This window comes from Aspergillus glaucus (genome assembly GCF_001890805.1).
Source record: "Aspergillus glaucus CBS 516.65 unplaced genomic scaffold ASPGLscaffold_6, whole genome shotgun sequence".
Classification (NCBI taxonomy): Eukaryota; Fungi; Ascomycota; class Eurotiomycetes; order Eurotiales; family Aspergillaceae; genus Aspergillus; species Aspergillus glaucus.
The window spans coordinates 1-19,246 of NW_019170458.1; the positions used below are offsets into that span (position 1 = coordinate 1).

At 50.0% G+C, this 19,246-nt stretch overlaps 9 protein-coding genes across 9 annotated transcripts; 2 read left to right on the forward strand and 7 right to left on the reverse strand.

Moving 5' to 3' along the window:
* Positions 1-393: 393 nt before the first annotated feature.
* Positions 394-2,852, reverse strand: ASPGLDRAFT_56408 (uncharacterized protein). The gene is made up of 3 exons (XM_022548194.1): positions 2,590-2,852; positions 1,063-2,541; positions 394-1,008 (listed from the first exon to the last, which is right to left on the reverse strand). The coding sequence occupies exons 1-3, from the start codon at positions 2,773-2,775 to the stop codon at positions 529-531; spliced, it is 2,145 nt and encodes a 714-aa protein (XP_022402510.1). The 5' UTR covers positions 2,776-2,852; the 3' UTR covers positions 394-528.
* A 250-nt stretch (positions 2,853-3,102) lies between these two features.
* ASPGLDRAFT_24010 (uncharacterized protein) lies at positions 3,103-3,420 on the reverse strand (the record flags this gene model as incomplete). The annotated part of the gene is made up of 1 exon (XM_022543356.1): positions 3,103-3,420. One exon carries the CDS (start codon positions 3,418-3,420, stop codon positions 3,103-3,105), a length of 318 nt encoding a protein of 105 aa, XP_022402511.1.
* A 163-nt stretch (positions 3,421-3,583) lies between these two features.
* Positions 3,584-5,268, reverse strand: ASPGLDRAFT_24011 (uncharacterized protein; the record flags this gene model as incomplete). Its single annotated transcript, XM_022543357.1, has 3 exons — positions 3,584-4,567; positions 4,745-5,164; positions 5,218-5,268. The coding sequence occupies 3 exons, from the start codon at positions 5,266-5,268 to the stop codon at positions 3,584-3,586; spliced, it is 1,455 nt and encodes a 484-aa protein (XP_022402512.1).
* A 529-nt stretch (positions 5,269-5,797) lies between these two features.
* Positions 5,798-6,176, forward strand: ASPGLDRAFT_56409 (uncharacterized protein; the record flags this gene model as incomplete). Its single annotated transcript, XM_022548195.1, has 2 exons — positions 5,798-5,968; positions 6,032-6,176. Exons 1-2 carry the CDS (start codon positions 5,874-5,876, stop codon positions 6,174-6,176), a joined length of 240 nt encoding a protein of 79 aa, XP_022402513.1. The 5' UTR covers positions 5,798-5,873.
* Positions 6,177-6,818: 642 nt separating this feature from the next.
* On the reverse strand, positions 6,819-9,101 carry ASPGLDRAFT_33751 (type 1 glutamine amidotransferase; the record flags this gene model as incomplete). Its single annotated transcript, XM_022544356.1, has 4 exons — positions 6,819-7,177; positions 7,316-7,544; positions 7,605-7,676; positions 8,196-9,101. The coding sequence occupies 4 exons, from the start codon at positions 9,099-9,101 to the stop codon at positions 6,819-6,821; spliced, it is 1,566 nt and encodes a 521-aa protein (XP_022402514.1).
* A 123-nt stretch (positions 9,102-9,224) lies between these two features.
* Positions 9,225-10,827, reverse strand: ASPGLDRAFT_1284233 (TauD/TfdA family dioxygenase). Its single transcript, XM_022540799.1, has 4 exons — positions 10,811-10,827; positions 10,346-10,744; positions 9,768-10,294; positions 9,225-9,712 (listed from the first exon to the last, which is right to left on the reverse strand). Exons 2-4 carry the CDS (start codon positions 10,721-10,723, stop codon positions 9,349-9,351), a joined length of 1,269 nt encoding a protein of 422 aa, XP_022402515.1. The 5' UTR covers positions 10,724-10,744; positions 10,811-10,827; the 3' UTR covers positions 9,225-9,348.
* Positions 10,828-11,316: 489 nt separating this feature from the next.
* ASPGLDRAFT_33753 (anaphase promoting complex subunit 2) lies at positions 11,317-14,109 on the reverse strand (the record flags this gene model as incomplete). The annotated part of the gene is made up of 2 exons (XM_022544357.1): positions 11,317-13,602; positions 13,660-14,109. 2 exons carry the CDS (start codon positions 14,107-14,109, stop codon positions 11,317-11,319), a joined length of 2,736 nt encoding a protein of 911 aa, XP_022402516.1.
* Positions 14,110-14,471: 362 nt separating this feature from the next.
* ASPGLDRAFT_167515 (V-type ATPase assembly factor PKR1) lies at positions 14,472-15,251 on the reverse strand. The gene has a single exon (XM_022542645.1). The coding sequence runs from the start codon at positions 15,213-15,215 to the stop codon at positions 14,715-14,717; it is 501 nt and encodes a 166-aa protein (XP_022402517.1). The 5' UTR covers positions 15,216-15,251; the 3' UTR covers positions 14,472-14,714.
* A 1,598-nt stretch (positions 15,252-16,849) lies between these two features.
* Positions 16,850-19,246, forward strand: ASPGLDRAFT_44777 (sugar porter family MFS transporter). Its single transcript, XM_022546088.1, has 5 exons — positions 16,850-17,626; positions 17,678-18,150; positions 18,201-18,546; positions 18,601-18,677; positions 18,746-19,246. The coding sequence occupies exons 1-5, from the start codon at positions 17,104-17,106 to the stop codon at positions 18,980-18,982; spliced, it is 1,656 nt and encodes a 551-aa protein (XP_022402518.1). The 5' UTR covers positions 16,850-17,103; the 3' UTR covers positions 18,983-19,246.

Consider the following 19,246-nt stretch of genomic DNA (forward strand, 5'->3'; position numbering starts at 1 on the left):
CGGCAGAAAGGGCCCAAAGGGACGATGAATGGGGATTGGAAGCATTGGAGGAGGCAATTCGAACAGGAGAAGGATAGCAGGAAGGGTAGCCTAAGCTGGAGTCAGCCTAGGCCGCACCCATTCCGCACGAAACACAAGGAGAGCACTGTGCTCGAAAGCCCTGCGCAAACAGGCGGTCTGGGGCGAGGAAAAGGATCAGAAAGAGTATGGAAGGGGGCTAGTGCCCCAGGAACTTATAGGGATAAGAGACTGTAGAATAGCTAACGGCCTCAAGTCCACGGATAATGGTCTGTCATAGCTCTAGGGCTCGGTATGGACAATAAACTTGATTAAATAATAATAATAGTTAACTAGGTACAAAGAGTCTCAGGCACCAAGGCAGCCATCAGACAACCCTGGTTGAAGTTTGCACTTAGCTACAATTCTTCTACCGATGGAGCAGCCTGTCCATACCGCTCGCTACTAGTTTCTTCCTGTTTAATAATTCAAAGTACAGGAAATAGGGGGAGCGACCCCAAATACAACACCTCATAAAGCCCCATGCCTCGCCTTAAAAATCCCAACCTCATAATCAGGAAACAATATCTCACGCAACCGGAATCTTTCCCAAGGAGGCCGTTCACCCTCAAACAAATCTTCGTCGTCCTCCAGCCCCCATTCACAAGGGTCCGGCTGCGATCTCATATCCGAGCTTAGATAGTGCGGATTATTTGGCCTGAAATCTTCATCAGGCATGAGCTCGGTGTCGGAGTTTGAGAAATCCAGCTCCTCATCCTCTGCGGCCGCTGCGTCGGTGGTATCGAGTGAGTCGTCGTAGCGGGTATCGACAATTTCGTAACACTTGTCGGTAATTGCGATGTAGGTGAGTGAGAGGTGGGGCATTAGACCGACTATGTCTTTGAGCTGATGGGCGAGGACGTCTGATCGGGATACTAATTCCTCGCATGTGTTAATGATGTGCAGAGCGCGCAGATTTGGGAGATTCGTTAGTCCTTGGATAAAGTAACTCTATTGCAACGCGTCAGCCATAAGTTCTCTGAGATACTAATGATCCAGACTTACCCGGTCCTGTGCATCAATACCCATAGAAAGCTCTTGAAGCTGCGACATCTTCCCGCCTGTGATAAATGAGAGCATTTTCCGGTCGAATCTCAGTCTGCGCCAATGATACAATGCTTCATCTGCTATGTGGTAATTATCAGCCACATTGATGAGCAATCTCTTCAGGCTTGAATGATGTCTCTGGAATACGATTCGGTATATCATATCGCGACTGATCCTTGACTGATGTGGCCACACAACCTCATGTAAAAACACAGTCTCAAGGGTATTTGGCGCAATGGTGTCCCTGAGGAACAACATAAGCCAGGGAGAAGTTCGACTTGTATGGATATGCTTGAGTCTCAGGGGAAAGTCAGAGGGTGCTGAAGGTCCCATGCTGGATGAAGCGTATCGACTGCGAATATTTCTCCAGAGGCTCTCATGTCCCCCGCAATCCAAGATCGTAAGCGTAGTCAATTTAGTCCAGTCAATAGTCTGCATCAAAACCGGGACAGACATGACTACGTCTTCCAGCTCCAGGACCTCGAGCTCTAGGAAGACATAGTAGTTTTTGTTGGTATCAGGGTGTCGCCTTTCTGAACCCTCTGCACCCAGCTTTGACGGTGGGAACATGGTAACCTCAAATGGGCCCGTGAGAACCTCAAGAAAACCGCCGATCTTAGGCCATTTCAAGGACGCCCAAGTAGCATCCGCTGGCGGCGTCGACCATGCACGATTCATCGGGTCCATGCTCAGGCGCAGCTCTTTGAGTCGATCTCGAGAGCGTTCAATGAGCACAGCTATCTCTTCCGCACAGGAGGGCTCGCTGATTTTCAGAACAGTCAAACTCTTCACAGGAGGCAGGATAGATAATGTGGGATATTCAACCAAGGTATGTCTCTGGGATAGTTCCCACGCAAAAAACTCTTCTGCTGGCATCGCCAACTCAGTGTCAGGTGGGTCGCATCGGAGCCAAACCCTCTCCAGGCGACAATTGTGTCCCGGACGATTTGCCACAGATGAAAGCGCTCTCCACACGGCTCCTGAGACCCCTGTTGGCATGTCCCAGATGAATGTTTCCAAATTGACTGCTTTAGACACTGCCAATGCAACCAGGTTGTTAAATGTCTTCCCTACTTCTAGGTGAAGGTAATAGGGCTGAAACTGCTCAGTTGGGCTATTGGCAATTTCGATCTTCCTCGTATATTTTGCATAATTGTTTGCCCGTCGTAGTTTTTTCTTGAGCTCAACTGCAGGTTCAGGTACGCCAAACTCCTTGGGGCCGTTGCGGCCACGCTCATCACAAGAATCAAAGAGATCCTCGCCCATAGTCAAGGTCGCCAATCCTTGAGAAAGCGCTTCCAATCTCCCCGAATGATATGGCGAGTGCCCAAGATCAGGCCATACGACATTGAACTCAGAATATAAGACAGGAATCGCTACTGCATGAAGAACGGAGCAAGTCAGAGTCAGTGATGCCAAACCGTTTATATGTCCCACCTATAATGATTAGCATCGTGGACAAGTAATTGGCAACACTTTACTTACCTCCTTGACAATCTCCGTCAGAATCTCGACTGGTAAATCAAGCAGATTTGTCTTCCGTGCACCGGACTGAAGAATAAGAGTCTCAAGATGCTCCCTTTCTGCTTCCATTTCGTCTATATCTGCCTCGCGAAGATTGTTTTTTGAAGCCTCGCTCGCAGAATCCTCCACTACAGACTGCCGATGCATAGTTATTGTGCGGGGTCGTGTTCTAATTCAGCTCCGGTAAACAACGTGTTTTAAATGACCCACGAGCAGCAGCAATTCAAGCAACAATCGATTTGAAGCCGGTAAGAAACATGTTGCCTTAGTTGCATATTGCTAGGAAATGAAATATAAGTAATATAATGGAGTGGTTGAAATAAGAGGGAAGAACAGAAAGATCGGGCATGAAAAGGAAATCCAGGCAACAAGGCAGACACTCAGATCCACCTCAGGAGAGTCAGGACACTTCTTCTATACTATCCTTAGATATATTCAGTAGGCTATGACGCTGTAAGTGTAGCCCTCAGTGCATTACAGTCTTCTATTCTTCGCCTTAAAGATCCGAATCCTATCAACCGCTTTTTTATCTAGCTCCCGCAACCGAGGGAGTTTCCGAAGCCTTCCATTCTCAAAGTCAGAATCATAGTCCGAGTCAGTGTCATCTGTTTCATTATCAATGCCCTCCTCTTTGTCACCAGCAGCAGCATCATCGTCGTCGCTCTGGTCAGGTGTACTCTTAGTTTCAGACTCAACTACCACGTCGCGAGCATGAGCAATCTCGACAATCTCCCAGCGATTGTTGAGGATTCGAATATGAGCGAGTTTGAGCTGAGGCTCTATTATGACCATGATTACGGCGAGGTCGGCGAGGTCTTTAAATTCTTCTTAGCCCCACTCAATGTTGTTGATGTGCAGGGCACGAAGGTTGGTCGTGCGCAGTAGCTTCTCCATGAAGAAATGCTATTTAAATGTGTTGGCGCACGGATATGACATTAGAGCGAAGGAAGAGAGATCAACTGACATAATCGCTTCTATCAATTCCCATGGAAAGCTCAAGAAGCTGTGGCATCTTTCTACTCATGAATGAGAGTATAACCCGGTTGAAATTCCATTTGCGCAAATGTGATGAATCATCTTCCAAGTAACCAGCAACATAGACAAGGATCCTTTTCAGGCTTGAATGATGTCTACGAAGAACATTTCGGTAGATGCTGTCAATGCTAACTGGAGACTCATAATAAGACGGAGCCTCATGTAAAAACGCACTTTCAAGGGTGTTCGGTGCAACAGCCTCTTTTATGAACAAGATTAAAGATCGAGAAACAGCATCTGTGTGGAGATGTTTTATCCTCAAAGGGAAGAAGTCGGGTGTCTCTGTACCAATACAGCTTCCTTTCTGGTCTGCGTTCTTGGCTGCAGAGTCTCTGGTCGTACATGGAATATACTGATCATGGAGAGCTCGCCAGAACTGTTCATGCTCTCCACAGTCTAGAATGGTAAGCGTAGTTAGATCAGTCCATTCCATAACCCGCATCATGATTGGGATAGACATGGTAGCCCGCTCTAGCTCCAGGACATCGAGCTCAAGGAAAGCATGACTACTTCCCCGCAGATTGATCGACTGGTTGTCTGATGACTGCAAATTACCCGCAGCTTGGTTTGACAATCCGGTGTCTGCTGGCTGGACATGATGCATGGGAACTTCCTCTCTCGAAGATGTATCATCGTGCGAAGTCTGGTTCTCAACAGTGCTACCGGCCACGGCAGATGCAGCGTTTTTGAACAATCCAGTGAGGATTTCTAGGACGCCACCAGGTTTGGGCCAATCCGTAGACGAATTCAGTGGTATAGTGTCCGATGGCCTCGTCCAACCCTCATTGTTGGCCTGGGAAGCGATACCGATGCGCAGCTCCCTGAGCTGATTTCGCGACTGCTCTATCAATCCAGTCATCTCTTCCAGATAAAAAGGCTCGTCAATATCAAGTACTGTCAGACTCTTCAAGGCAGGTAGCATAGACAGCGTGGGGTACGTGACGCGGCTTCGAGTGCTCAAACTGTTATTATGCCACCGGATTCAAACACGCTTCAGGCGACATTCATGCCCACAACGATCCGCAAGCAATGAAAGGGCAATTTACACATCCCTCGGAATCTTGGATATAAAGTCACAAACAAAAGTTTCCAGATGAATCATCCTAGCGACTGCCAAGGCGATCAATGTACCGTTATTCTCCCCCGAATCCCGATAGTATCTTGGCCAGTGAAATTCTAGCAAGAACTTGCGCGTATACTTTGCATAATTGTTTCCTCGTCGAACTTTCTCCTTGGGGTTGTTGTTGTAGTTGTCGGTGGTGGTGGGTGCAGGCTTCTGTAGGGTAGACTGCTGATAGGAACAAGTTGTATCTGACTGAAAGAAATTCTTGCCCATAACCAATGTTCTCAGGCCGTATTGGAGAGCTTTCTCAGTCTTGGAATAATCCATAGAGTATTGTGGCCATACGATTTCAAACCGAGAGTAGAGGATAGGAATAACCAGTGCGTGAAGAGCGGAGCAAGTCAGGGCCAACGGCGCCAGGCTATTCGTACGCCTTACCTATAGGATTCAATTAGCGTCACCATAGTAATCGGATGTGGACAGACCCTTACCTCTTTGGCAATATCCTCCAGAATCTCCGCTGGCAAATTCAGCAGATTCATCTTGGAGCACATTCTTTTCAGTAGACAGAAACCGGTCAGGAATCGCTACCAAGATAGTCAAAAATTAGTCCTCTGGGGATTAATCGGTTCGAAAGGAAGAAAAATATGGGGCCTGCGATGGCGTATCACGGTCTTGGGGAGAAGAGGGGTGCCGGGGTTCCTGTAGCTCAGATGGGTACGAGAGGAAAGCGAGAGAGATGGAGTGTCGTAATTGAGAGGCATCGAAGTGAGGAGGCATCGATGTGGGGAGGAAGGAGGAAAATGGGAAAACAACGAGAAGTAGGGGCTGGACTAGTGTCCTGGGGCATCAAGGCAGGCTTACCCTAGTGAAGGCACCCTTAATGGTATTTATCTAACTACTGCAATCAAATCATATTTCTAGCAGCTTATAAACCTCGAAAACAAGATCAAATGAGACAATTACAATGCCCTATGCCTCGCCTTAAAAACCCCAATCTTCTCATCATCAAACGGGACCTCCCTTAACCGGAGCCCTCTCTTCCTGTTCAACACCTCGTCCTCCTCATACCGCAACAGTTCGTTTAGCTCTGCCTCCATATTCCACTCTACATCAAGATCATTTCTATGTCGTCATTCTCTTCGCCATGCTCTCTGCCTTCCTCGTCATCTACCCCGCTGTCTACCTCCTCTTCATGACTGTCACCCTCGTCATGGTCGCCCCCATTATCACCCATGACAGGTACCCCCCAACCCCAATCGCCGTTATCGTTATTATTATTATTACTAATGGCAGGCGGCTCAGAGACGGAAATGTTCTCGCTCGCAGTCGCTCTGTCGGAGTCACCCTCGCACTCCCCCTACGGAACTTCGACGATCTTGTAGCACTTTTCGCGCATCCCGATGTAGGTAAGTTAGATTTCAGGTATAATAGCGACAAGGTCGACTAAGTGCTGCACGCGCTCCGTGAAGTCGTGATATGTCGGTTCGTTTACATTGGTGATGTGCAAGGCACGGAGGTGTGGTATGCATGGTAGGCGTTGCATGAGGAAATGCTAGGATGTGTTAGTTTTAGGTTTGGACTCTAGGTTATTGTGACGGAAAGCGGATAAGACAACTTACCCAATCCCTCCTGTCAATGCTCATTGACAGTTCGCGTAGCTGCGGCATTTCACTTGTGATGAACGCGAGCAGTTTTCGGTTGAGTCGCCATTTCCGCCAGGCATCTGCGATGGTAGCTCTTCCTTTGTCGATAATACTAATACTGATCATCAACCCTTTCAGACTTAATCGATGTGGACGGAGTATGTGTCGGTAAATTGCATCAAGGCCAACTATGGATTGATAACCGACTTCCTGGAAATATACACTTTCGAGACTGTTCGGCGCAAGGGCATCCCTGATGAAGAATATGAGATACGGGGAGACGGCATCTGTGCGTAGATGCTTGAGGTGGAAGGGGGATTGTGCAGCATTATTCTGTGTACCGTCTGTTTCCTGGTCATTTATTTTGGGGCAACATGGTGCGTATTTGCGCCGAAGAACTCGCCATAGTTTCTCATGTCCGGAGCATTTCAGGATTGTAATTGTCATTAATTTGGTCCAGTCAATGGCCTGTGAAAGTACTGAAGCAGATATCGTAGAATCGATAGCGTGGGATACTCGACATGGCCGTATCTCTGGAAGAGTGACTGGCCGGAGGGGATAACCGCAACATCTCCTAGCCATGGCGCTGTGGTCTCCGCAGAGTTATCATGCCATCGAACAAAAATGCACTCCAGACGACACTCGTGTCCCGGTTTATTTGCCAGCGACGAAAGCGCAATCCAAGCCTCGGTTGGAACCTCTGAGTGCATGTCCCAGAAGAAGGTTTCCAGGTTGATCATCCTCGCCACTGCCAGAGCAACTAGGGTGCCAATAATTTTCCTTGCTTCCTTGATCATGTAGTAACCTTCAATTCAGTCAGACGGCGCAGGCCCAAGTGAAAGTTTGCGTATGTGTTGTGTGTAAGTGTTGCCTCGCCTCGTTTTCACTGCTGTGGGTGGCGGTAGGGGGGAGAGCTGGCGACCACTGAAGCCACAATTCGGACAAGGACACGATTCAGTCGACTGCTTCGAAGACGACACTGTGGTGAAGATATCCTCTCTCATATCCAGCGTCGCCACGCCGTAAGATAGAGGGTCTACACGGGGATTACTAGAAGATGCTGAAACCTCTGGCCATATAATCCTAAACCGGGAATATATGACAGGAGTAGCCACCGCATACAGAGTGGAGCAGGTCTGAGCCAAATACGGCAGGCCATTTGCATAATTTACCTATGAAGATATGTTTGTTTAGTGCCCCGTACCATATCCGTCGCGAAAAGACACACTTACCTGCACGGCAATCCCCTTCAGGATCTCCGCTGGTAAATCGAGGAGATGCAGCTTGGAGCCAGAGAGAACGCCCTGGTCCCCATCAGTATTCCCTGACTCGTTAAGATTGGCCTGTCCGAGTACAGAGAGCTCTCCAGTTTGCTCATGCACATCCTCCACCGGCAACGGAGTCATGTTTTCGTCGTGCCTATTCAACTGGAGCATAAAAGATGTAGGTGTAGTAAGAGATTATGGTAAATCCTCGGTGACAGGAGTAGGTAGTCGTAGGTTAGTTTGTCCAAAACCGCAGATCCCAGCTGAAAAGCAATATACCAAAAGGTTCAAACGAAGCCGCTTCCACTTTAATTCACTGGCAAACAGTAACCATGATGAGTGAATCATGCCATCAAACAGAATAAGCTTTGGTCTTTGGTTAAAAATGCAGTGGGAGAAAGAAGAGAAGAAACAGTTGGTTTTGTCCAGACTTCAATCATCTAAGCTCTATATTATCCTGGCCCATAAGTCCATATCTACTCTATATACACGCCTATATATATACATCCGCCAACATACCCAAAAACACTACCCCAACCCAGCAAAAAACAAAACCACCCCCTCAGCCGCAACCCTCGAATCATCATCATCCCCTTCCTTCTTAACAGCAACATCAATACTCTCTACAAACCCCCCAATATCATCCTCCCTCCACCCAAGCCTCTTCCCAAACTCGATACACGTCTCCCGGTTCACGAAACTGTCGAATTCAAAGTGTCCCTGAAAAGTCAATACCCGGCCGGGGTGGTAGAGGCCTTGGACGGGGCATTTGGTTGTGGAGCCTAGGTTGAGCCATGGGGTTGGGAGAGTTATTTGGTCTGGTTTGGGGTCCGAATTGGTAGTGTTGGTAGGGATCGGGACGGGGACGACGCGATCTCCGTGGACGAGTTGTAATCTGAATTCCCGGTTCTGTAGGTTTTTGGCGATATATGGGAAAGCCTCGTTGAACGCGCTATTCAGCGTAATCGGCACGATACCCACTTCATACCCGTACGGACACTGTTCGACATGGAATCCAGCACCATCATTCTCCGGCAAAGAAGGAGAGAGTAAAGCCTGCGCAATAACCTGATGTCCAAAACAGGACCCAAAGATCTTAACCCCAGGAAACTCCTCAAAAACCATTCGTATAAACCGCTCTAATTCCGCAATCCAGGGCTTCGTGTGCTTATCGCATGCGGAGTTCGCAGAGCCCGTTATCAGAATTCCGTCGATGGCATCACCGTCATTTTTGGCTCCATTTTCTTGGTCTTGTGGAAGTTTGCGCAGTCGTTTCAACGGGGGGAGTACACCGCCGACGACATCGTAGGAGGATGTGTTTATTTCGGGGACTGCGTGTGTGTATTTGGTGGTGAGGCGGGAGGCGGCGGCTTGGAGGAGATGACGGAATTGGGTGCTGTAGAGGCCGCGGGAGGCGTAAACTTCTGGGACGGGGATGTCGGCGTCGAGGATCGCGATGTGCATTTTTCAACTTTTATACCTCTATATTAAGGATATGTCGAGTAGGGGAGGCTGAAAATTGAGATGGGAAAATTTTTACAATTAAGTCATCAGGCTTGTGGGGGAGTGGTTCTCATAACATAACCCGATTCGGAAATCGGATCCTATCCCCGGAAGCGCATACTTTATACAGAGTACATTCATTCACTAGCAATACAATATAGTCGTCTATCATTCATAAACAAAAGATATTTTCAAAAAGAGCAGCAGATTACTCCGCATCCAACGGCGCAACAGGCGCCTGATCATCCACCTGAATCCCACCTCTCTTCTTCTCATTGCTATCCCAGAACGGCAACTTCCATCCGCCCTCTTCCTCGGGCGTTGCGAGCCACAGACGCATGAGGTGACGTCTGGGAGCTGGTGGTGGGTAGTCCTTGTATTCTGTGCGCGAGTGCAGGACGTGCGAGTTGGTGACGAACTGGATGTCGCCGACATCGAGGACCATGTGGAGGGCGGAGCGTTGGCAGGTCTGCTCGAGGACTTCGATGGCTTCGAGTTGCTCGGGGGAGAGAGGGGGGATGATGCCGGCGTCGGAGAAGCGGGAGAGAGAGCGGACGTAGTAGGGATCCCATCTGCACTGTTATTAGCATGTACATGATATAGAAGATGAAGAGGGAAGTGGCGTACTTGGTGTAAACACGGGCATTCTCCCCACGCTCGAGGTAAATAACCGAAGTCCGAATATACTCCTCCTGGCCCGCACTAGTCTCTCCCTTGCGATCAAAATACCAGATCGGCGCCGTCAGCGTCTGCAACACGTCCGGCCTCTCCTTCGCAAGCGCATTATACACAGTGTGCGAAGACGCAATATCCGACTCGCCACCCTCAAGCGCCTTGGCAATACACAACAGACCCACGACATCCGAGTCATCGGCGTGGAAGTACTGACGCGCATTTGTACGGTAGATCCGCACCTTGTCGATCTGCGTCGAGTCCTCGCCCAGGTCCTTCACGTGGCCGAGCACGTGGCCACGGCTGTTCTGGGAGACGAAGTAGCCCAGGTACGTGCCGAGACCCATGTAGGCGACGGCGGACTTGTGGTTGCCCCATTTCTCGACGGGGAAGCCTTTGAAGAGGATGAAGCCTTTGCCGTTGAGGAGGTCCTCGCGGAGAGTTTCGAGGTCTTTGGAGAGGTTGGGGAGAGGGAAGTTTTTCTATATCTGTTGGTCCTTTTCTCATGCATATGGCCTAGGGAAGTGACGTACCTTGGAAATACCAGTCAAAGGAATCTTAGCCTTGAGAAAGTTATCCGCCGCTGTGCTGAGCTCCTCAATCTCCTCAGCGTTGAAAGCATGCGTCCACTTTTCAGGCTGTCCACGGTACTCCTCAGGTTGCCACGCAGTCCGCCCCGTAATCTCCTTAGGGAACTGCTCGAATTCCCGAATATGATCATACAGCGGGGCATGCTGGCCAGTAGTCTTCAACCCATCGGGGAAGATATCCCGCGGCGCATTGCTGTTCAGCTGGTGCGGTGCCGCGGGGAGTGATTCTGTTAAAGCGGGAGCCATTGCGGATATGTAGAGTGTAGGGGTATAATAAAAAGTAGTGTGCAGAATGTGGTGCAAAGTGAGGGGGAGGGGCATCCCTGTATATATTTATACTCTGTAGCCGACAGCCGAGACGCAGCTTAGCGATGTGCCAAAATGTGGAGCACATGGCGTGCCAGAGATCCTCGCAAATACACCGGGGAGCATTGGCATCATTATTCGATTGGAAACGTTATGGTGGTATGTTTGGAGGGTTTCCGCACGGCCGGGGAGGTGGTCGGTTGGGTTAGGGATGGCGCAATCATACCCGGCGGATGTTGTGATTCTGCGGTGCGACGCCCAATTATACGGCATTACGAGTAGATAACTCCGAAGTAGATGAGATAATTGAATATAATACTCAAGAGAAAGAATAAATATGTAGTATTGTGAGTAGAGTAATATTAAACTATCCCTGTACGATGTTGGACATTTCGTAGAATACAGTATGCCGGTGGTAAGGTAGGGCTTAGATCCAAATATGTACTCCGGGGTACAGAGTAGACCGGATACAACTCGGGCGAGAGACGGACACAGCTGAGGTTTCACGCTGCCTCGCATCCATTATGTTAGGTAATTGTATTCATATGCTTCGATAGTCTTCTATGCCATACAATACTTCATCAATCATAACAATATCCGTACAATCGCTACTGCATAATCTTGTACTTCCCCCCATTAACCTCCAACTTCCCCTTCGAAACCATCCCCGCCAAAAACTCCCTCAATTCCTCATTACTAAACGGAAACCCACCCGGCACCACCATCTTCAGCATCATGATTATCTGCTGCAACGGCATCGCCCCCTGGTTCGTGAGCATGCCCACGATAAACTGCCAGTACAGGTTCATCTTCTCCATTGCCGCTGCTTCGGTGGATTCCTTGGCGGCTGCGGCGGCTGCGGCGTCGGCTGCGGCTGCTGCTGAGGTGTCGTCGTTGGTGTCGGTGATGGTGTTGGGTTCTGCGGCGGTGCCGGGGTCGTTTTCGCCGGATGGGAGGGTTTCGAGGACGCGATAAGTTTCGCGTTGGGGTTCGGTGAGGATGCGTTTGCTTATCCAGAAGAGACAGGCACTACGGACGAGGGGTGTTGACATTTGTAGTTCCTGCGTTAGTTGTTCCAGGGTTTTGGTTATGGGTGGCTGCTTGTCATTCGGTGATGTGGATTGGAAGGCGTAGATCACTGCCGCTTGCCACGTGGTTACCTCGTCCACGAACACGCGATCATCAAGATCCAGCTCGACGGTCACTTGTCCCATATTGTTGAGCCAGGTGAGTTTGCGCGATGGCTTGAGTGATTCGAAGCCTGTGGAATAGCGTTGTTGTAATGTGGTGATTTCTTCTGGAACCTTGAACGTTTGTTCTTGGATGTCTGGCCAGAAGAAGTGGGAGAGGATCTTAGCGTGTAAATCAGGCATTTCCTCTGTAGGTTCATCCGGACTAGGCTGGGCCAGTCCCTGGTCATTCCGGATAACCCCGTCAACACGTCGAGAATCAAAGACGTCTCGCATCATAACCTCGCACGCTTGCAAGGCATTATCACCAAAGCGAAGCTTAAGTAGTTCCAGAACCGACATCTCTTGCACATAATCCGTCCGTTTCTGAAGCAGTCGCTCCGCCAACATATTCTGCATCTCCTTGACAAACGTCTCCTTCGAATCGAACAGACTGATAAGACTTCCGATGACATCTGCGGTCTTCGACTTCCGGAAGTCAGGTGCAGCGTCTACCGGATCAGGCATCCAGTTCATGTCATTCCAATCCAGCTCACCTCCGTCGTTCTGTAGCGAGTTTTGATGCGCTTTGGTTAGTTCGGCTGACAGCTCCGCCAGCGTCTCCCCGGTCGACTGTGCCGGTTGACCATCTGCATCTGGGTCTGCAAGGAGACCACCGACGATCACCTTGACGGTGTCATCGCGGTCGCGGAGATATCGCCGGATTGGACGGGCAACTCGATCGAGCAATACGCCCTTGGGATCTAGAAGATTCAATGATCGGATGATAGAAATGTACAACTGTAGAATCTCCACGGTTGAGGCACCGGGGTGCAATAGTCGGTCGCACAGTACTGAAGCAAAGGATAAGGTGAAGTATAACCGCGTAGCGGGATTAGTCGTGAAACGCCGTAAATCATCAATGGCACCGCTGCTAGCAGGCCATTCAACCATCACATCGAACAGCTCGCGCATCCGAAGTGTTCCCACACAGGTAAACCCGGTCTCATACCACTTCTCGACGTTGCTCAAGTTCACATCGAGATGATCCGACGATTTCGACCCAGATTCGGGGATGTTGATAATAGCGAGCACTTGAACGACAAGCCGAGCAAAGACATTCTCAACCCAGTGTCGCAAATGCTGCGATACCAAGCTTGGCCCTTCCCATTGGCCGGGGTACGCAGCTAGAACAAACTCAATCATCATTGAATTCATAACGCCCGCAAACACCTTCTGCGCTTTATCTCCGCCCAGTCCCACGAGTTGTAAGCCATTAAGAAGTGACAGTAGCCGGTCGCGCGCCGCGATGACCTCCGCATCTTCATTCTCAGTCATCCTTTCCATCCGAGCGTCGACTGACGGTTCCTCGCGCCAGCGCCGATATGAAACCGAGGACCCTCGATCCACCTCCATATCCTCGCCTATACTGACATCGTCACGGGCCGCTTCTTCCTTCAACGCATCGATTCCCAGTATAGTCAAAGCTTCTTTCGTAAATTCTCGGTTCAGTAAGGCGGAAACGCGGTCCCACGGGAGGGCAGACGAATATGCTACCATGTGGTGAAAGGCCCGATGTAGCTTGAGAAACGTTCGCTCTTGTTCTGAGGCGTCCAACAGGGGCAAGATGTATTCCGCAAGACGAGTAAAGTATATCCGACGTGCTAGTTCCAGACAATGGACGATTCTCTGTAACAAGCCTTCCTTCTCAGGATGGCACAGCAACTGCATAATTAGCATCCACTCACAATTCCATGAATCTAGGGCCAATTGGGAACCTACATCAAAAAGCCCATCCCGAAAGTTCTTCAGAAAATGTCTCCGTATCTCCTGCCCATACCAATCAATTATACTCCCCCGCTGCTCCTGCGAAACCAGAAACCCCAACGCATCCGCAGTCTTCCTCGATGGTCTCTCATACCGATTCCACCGCTTCAAAAACACCTCTTCATCAATATCCTCAAACGCCCCCAACGCCGCAAATCCTCGATCCGGCACCGCCAGAAACGCAGTAGCGGCGTCCCATGCCCGGTCCCATGTCTCTTGGTCGGGTCCTGGCTCGTCCGGCTCTGTGAGTTGGCTGTCGTCAAAGGATCGCGACGTCGCGAGGGGATCGATTGATTTTAAGGGTGGGTTGTCTGTTGTTGAGCAGGGGCCTGGGGCCGGTGACGCGGAGAAGACGGAGTTGAAGACGCGCTTGCGGCTGGTGGTGATGGTGGAGGTGGGAGGCATCGTGGGTGGTTTAATGGGGATGCATTGCGTCCAGCCGGCGATGGAGTCGAGAGTTGTCTTCTTCATTGACGGACCATCTTTTCAGGCCTTGTTTGGCTGGTCGTCGTCGTCGTCGTCGTCGTTCTTGTTCTTGATTGTTTTGGCCGAGCGATAGGCTTATCGCTGCCAAGATATGTCACGTGAATATACGAGTAGCAGTTGTACGGGAGTATCAATTAACTAGGGGACATGGCAGTAGAAAATAGAGGATAGAGTAGTGATTAGGACTGGAACACTACAGTGATTCTAAGGGTGGTGGCCGACTACATCACCCACTGCCGTACTGCTACCGTGGACACCGCGAATATATATCGCCAGAAACAGGAAGGCACAAGACCAAGGTCATTTTGCTTATGTAGTATGCCTATCACCATGACAAGCAGCCTCTATTGGGTATCGCAATACGAATATGAACACGATATGCATGCAGCATCACATTGCATACTCCGAAACAGGTACATCCGTAGTAGCCACATGCAGCAAATCAGGCCTCTGCTCCGTACTCCTAGACGACAATTCAAGAATGACCGGTAAATCTCCTCCAGATTGGATCGGACACTAGATCCCTACTCAGTCTGATCATCCACCTTCTCCCACTCGCTATCTGTGCTTCCATATCCCGAGCTGTCCCCGCTCACACTGTGTCGCTTTCGGGCTCCCTGCTCCTCCGGCAGCTGAAGACTAGCCGATGCGGCGGTTGTAGGCAAAGGTGTTTCCTGCCGTTGTTCCTCAGTCTCCGTGTCGCTGTCGGTATCAAGTGCCCCCGGTGTCTTCATAGCATCTCCCGACCTCGGTTTACCGTCCGCATGGGACTTCTTTCCTTCCTTTTCCTTCTGAGCCTCCTGGGCCTGCACCGCACTCAGTTCCGCAGCAAACCAATTAATCGACCACCATAGCGCACCGGAAAGGAAGGAGAGGACAAAGAAATGAATGCTGTAGGTTGCCAAGAGGAGCGCGAAGAGGAGGAGCTGCAGAGCAGCGAAGGTGACGTTGGTTGCGATGAGCAAGGTTGGAGTGGGACCGGGGGTGAAGACGCTGGACCAGAGGTCTTCAATGAAGAAACCCATGATGTATTCCCCTTTTTTTTTTTTTTTTTTTTTTTTGCCTCGTACGGGATATCTCCGGAGAATAACAGGATCGAATACTATCGGGCCCGTCTGGGGTAAGGCAGGGAGGAATGACGTTTGGCGGGCACGGAAATCAAAATCCGCAGAGAACGGCAACTGACAAGGTTCGGAGAGTCAGTTTCGGTTGATGCAAGAAGCAACGACAACCACGGGATGGGGAAAGCAACTCTGCTCACTAGATAAGACGCAGGGCACTCACAGCCAGTAAGAATGCTAGCGATAAACAATCCTTTCCTAATATCGGGGGATGACCGACGCGATGAGTAGGAGAGAGAGGAGAAAAACAGCGGAAAAAGCAGGTGGAGAAGAAGCGGTAACTGGACCACTTTTTGACCCCAGGATTTTCACAACGAACCGACTCGGGAGGTTAAATGGATTCTACCCCGTGGGGAGAGTGTACTCTTGAGTCTCTGTAGTGTGGTGATATGGTAGTGGTAGTGGTGATGTTGAGGAGAGATAGTGGTGATGGTGATGGTAGTAGTGATGGTGGTAGAGGAATGCACGTCATCTGACTATGGAGGGGCTCTTTCTACCAGAGTCACGCTCAACAGTCAACACACTATGCTTTATTCGATTAGGCATGTTGTCTCTATCAGCCCAATGGCAGGTGACCGAAACATGTTTGGGCAGAAAGACAGCTGCCACCACTACCAGCCAGCACTACCAGTACTACCAGCAATATCAGCAGAACCACTAGCAACAGCATTGCTGCACCACCACAACTTGACGGCTATCAAACGGAATTCATCGGATTCCATTTTACTGCGTCTGATTGAAAGCCCGCGAGAACAGACGGCCATCCTCCGACTAAACTCTGTCTATCATTAGTCCCTCATATCTTGACATGCCGTGACCACGCACGTTTCATACCTCGGAAAGATCAGGACTCTTTATTATGGGTACATACAGTACTCTTGATTAGCATTTGGTACGCCATACTTTGTAGAGCCAGCGTTATCTGGGTCTGTAGTAACCCCTCTCAGACCCATATGCAGTCCCGGGTTGGTCAGCATCAGCAGGGACCGGATGTCCTCATCGTGCTTGTTTGTGATGTTGTCACGCGGTTGTTTTTTCTAATCTCGTAGTACGATGAGGAGCACGTGCATGTCACGGGAAGCCTTCTACCCTTGCAGTTACGATGACACTGTACGGACTACTGCCCGGAGCATATACTCTTTTCATCGGACTCTCGTACTATAGTAGACGCATCTCCTAGCCAATAGGGGAAAGGGTTTCAAATCGTCAATCGGTTTCGATTCTCGTATCTATTCCGGACACTCTGACTGGTCTTTTCTAGTGGATTCGATCCATTCCCCCGCGCCGATTTCCCCAGCCTGGCTCTATCCACGGCTTGGTCCGGGCAATAGCTAACTTCTACCACGCCTATACTCTTGCAACAGGCATCCAATTGCTGTCCCCGGCCTAGAAATGCCTCCTCTTTTCCTTTATCCCCATTCGACATGTCCGCTGCAGATCGCCTCTTGTCCGGCAGAAGACTAATTCGCTCTTTGCCCGGTCTTTTCCACGAGCAAGTATATCTTTACTCCGTGCTTGGTGTCCGGCAAATCAGATACGCGGGTGTGTTTTCTTTCGGGCCCCGGAATTGCATCTGGGAACCGTGGATGGGACCTGGGGAAACGGGGAAACCGAAAACTATAAGTATAGTCGTTTCTCAGCTTCTTTTCTCAGCTTATGTTCTGGCAGAGTCATTGATTGGAGCTAGCCTTGCTTATATTTTCATTGCCAACTCTTGGCTTTCTTCCTCCTTACCTTTCACTTCCTCTTCCTTTTTACCTCCCCTTCACCTTATTGTCCTTCTGGCGTGAGGATGGATGAAAAGCAATTAGAAGCCAAGGATATCGACAAGGAATCCCTGGACGGTTTCGCCCATCATGCCGAGAACACAGTGGCTGACCAGGAACCATACGGGCCACCAGGTCTGCGCGGCCTGGTAGCCAACCCATTCGTGTTCCTCTGCGCAGCATGTTCCACGCTAGGAGGTCTCGTGTTCGGTTACGACCAGGGTGTGGTGTCCGTTATTCTGGTGATGGATCAATTTCAGGAACAGTTCCCGCAGGTGGCCCCTGGGGCTCCTGGAGGTGGATTCTGGAAAGGTTTGATGACAGCAATGATTGAGTTGGGTGCTTTGGTCGGTGCGCTGAATCAGGGTTGGATCGCGGACAAGATTTCTCGACGGTATTCGATTGTGGTTGCTGTTGTTGTGTTTACCATTGGGTCGGTTCTGCAGACTGCTGCGATGAATTATGCCATGTTGACTGTTGCGCGAACGATTGGTGGTATCGGTATTGGCATGCTTTCCATGGTTGCTCCGCTTTACATTTCTGAAATCAGTATGTTCGCTCGTCGCTTGAATGAAACCCATCTAACCGTTGCGAATCTAGGTCCTCCCGAATGCCGTGGTACGCTGCTGGTGATGGAAGAATTTTGCATCGTGTTGGGAATCGTCATCGCATACTGGATCACATACGGCACACGATTTATGGCAGGCGAATGGTCCTGGAGACTCCCTTTCCTGCTGCAGATGGTCCCCGGATTCATCCTGGTCGCGGGTGTGGCCCTCTTGCCGTTCTCGCCCAGATGGCTCGCTTCCAAGGAACGAAACGACGAAACATTGCAGAGCCTTGCGAAGCTGCGACGACTACCACCGTCGGACAAGCGGGTGCGACAGGAATTCTTGGATATCCAGGCGGAGGTTCGTTTCCACAAGGAAATGAGCGCAGAGAAACATCCCGGCCTTCAGGGTGGTGGGCTCAGAAAAGAATTCTTCTTGGAAATGGCGTCTTGGGCGGATTGCTTTGGCAAGGGGTGCTGGCGCAGAACGCATATTGGTGTTGGAATCATGTTCTTTCAGCAGGTGAGCAGCGACTCGTGTTTTCCTGTCGGACGAACACTAACATGTTATAGTTCATCGGTGTCAACGCTTTAATCTACTACTCACCAACCTTATTCGAAACCATGGGCCTAGACACAGACATGCAGCTCCTAATGTCCGGTATCCTCAACGTCACGCAACTCGTGGGTGTAACCACCTCAATCTGGAGCATGGATACACTGGGTCGTCGATGGCTACTCCTAAGCGGCGCCGCGGTCATGACAGTGTGCCATATTATCATCGCAGTCCTGGTTGGAATGTACTCTGACAACTGGCCCGCCCACACAGCCGAGGGCTGGGCCAGTGTGGCTTTGCTGCTTTTGTACATGCTCGCGTTTGGGGCTTCTTGGGGACCAGTACCATGGGCGATGCCATCTGGTATGTATTGCATGGAATACAACCGAAAATAGAACACCCACTAACGCAGCGCAGAGATCTTCCCGTCGTCGCTCCGTGCCAAGGGTGTATCCCTTTCGACAGTGTCGAACTGGCTCAACAATTTTATCATCGTGAGTCAGATATATTATTAAACAAAGCATGTTAACTAGAATTTATAGCAATGCTGACACCGACACAGGGCCTCATTACACCCCCATTAGTCCAAAACACCGGCTTCGGCGCATATACCTTCTTTGCCGTATTCTGCCTCCTCGCCTTTGCCTGGACATTCTTCTTCGTCCCCGAGACCAAGGGTCGCTCGCTGGAACAAATGGACCACGTCTTCAAGGACAACTCGAGCGCCGCAGAACAAGACCGCCGCCGGGCCATCGAAACCGAATTGCTCCGAGCGGAGGCCCATTATCTGGAGCCGTAGGGCAATGGCAATCTCGCGAAAATCAATCGAGGTCCATGCGATCGCTGGAAAACATGGAACCTTGTCTAAGAACTAGTATCTCGGGGAAGAATCCGGTGCGGAGTGCTCCGTATCCACTGTACCGGTGGAATCTCGCGCACCGGCCCTGCATTTTTACCATTCTCTTGTGTATATAATACCATGACTTTTTATGATTATTGTGCCATGAACAAAAATGGTTATAACGAACCGATTACGAAAAGAAAAGAAAAAAAAAAAAAAAAA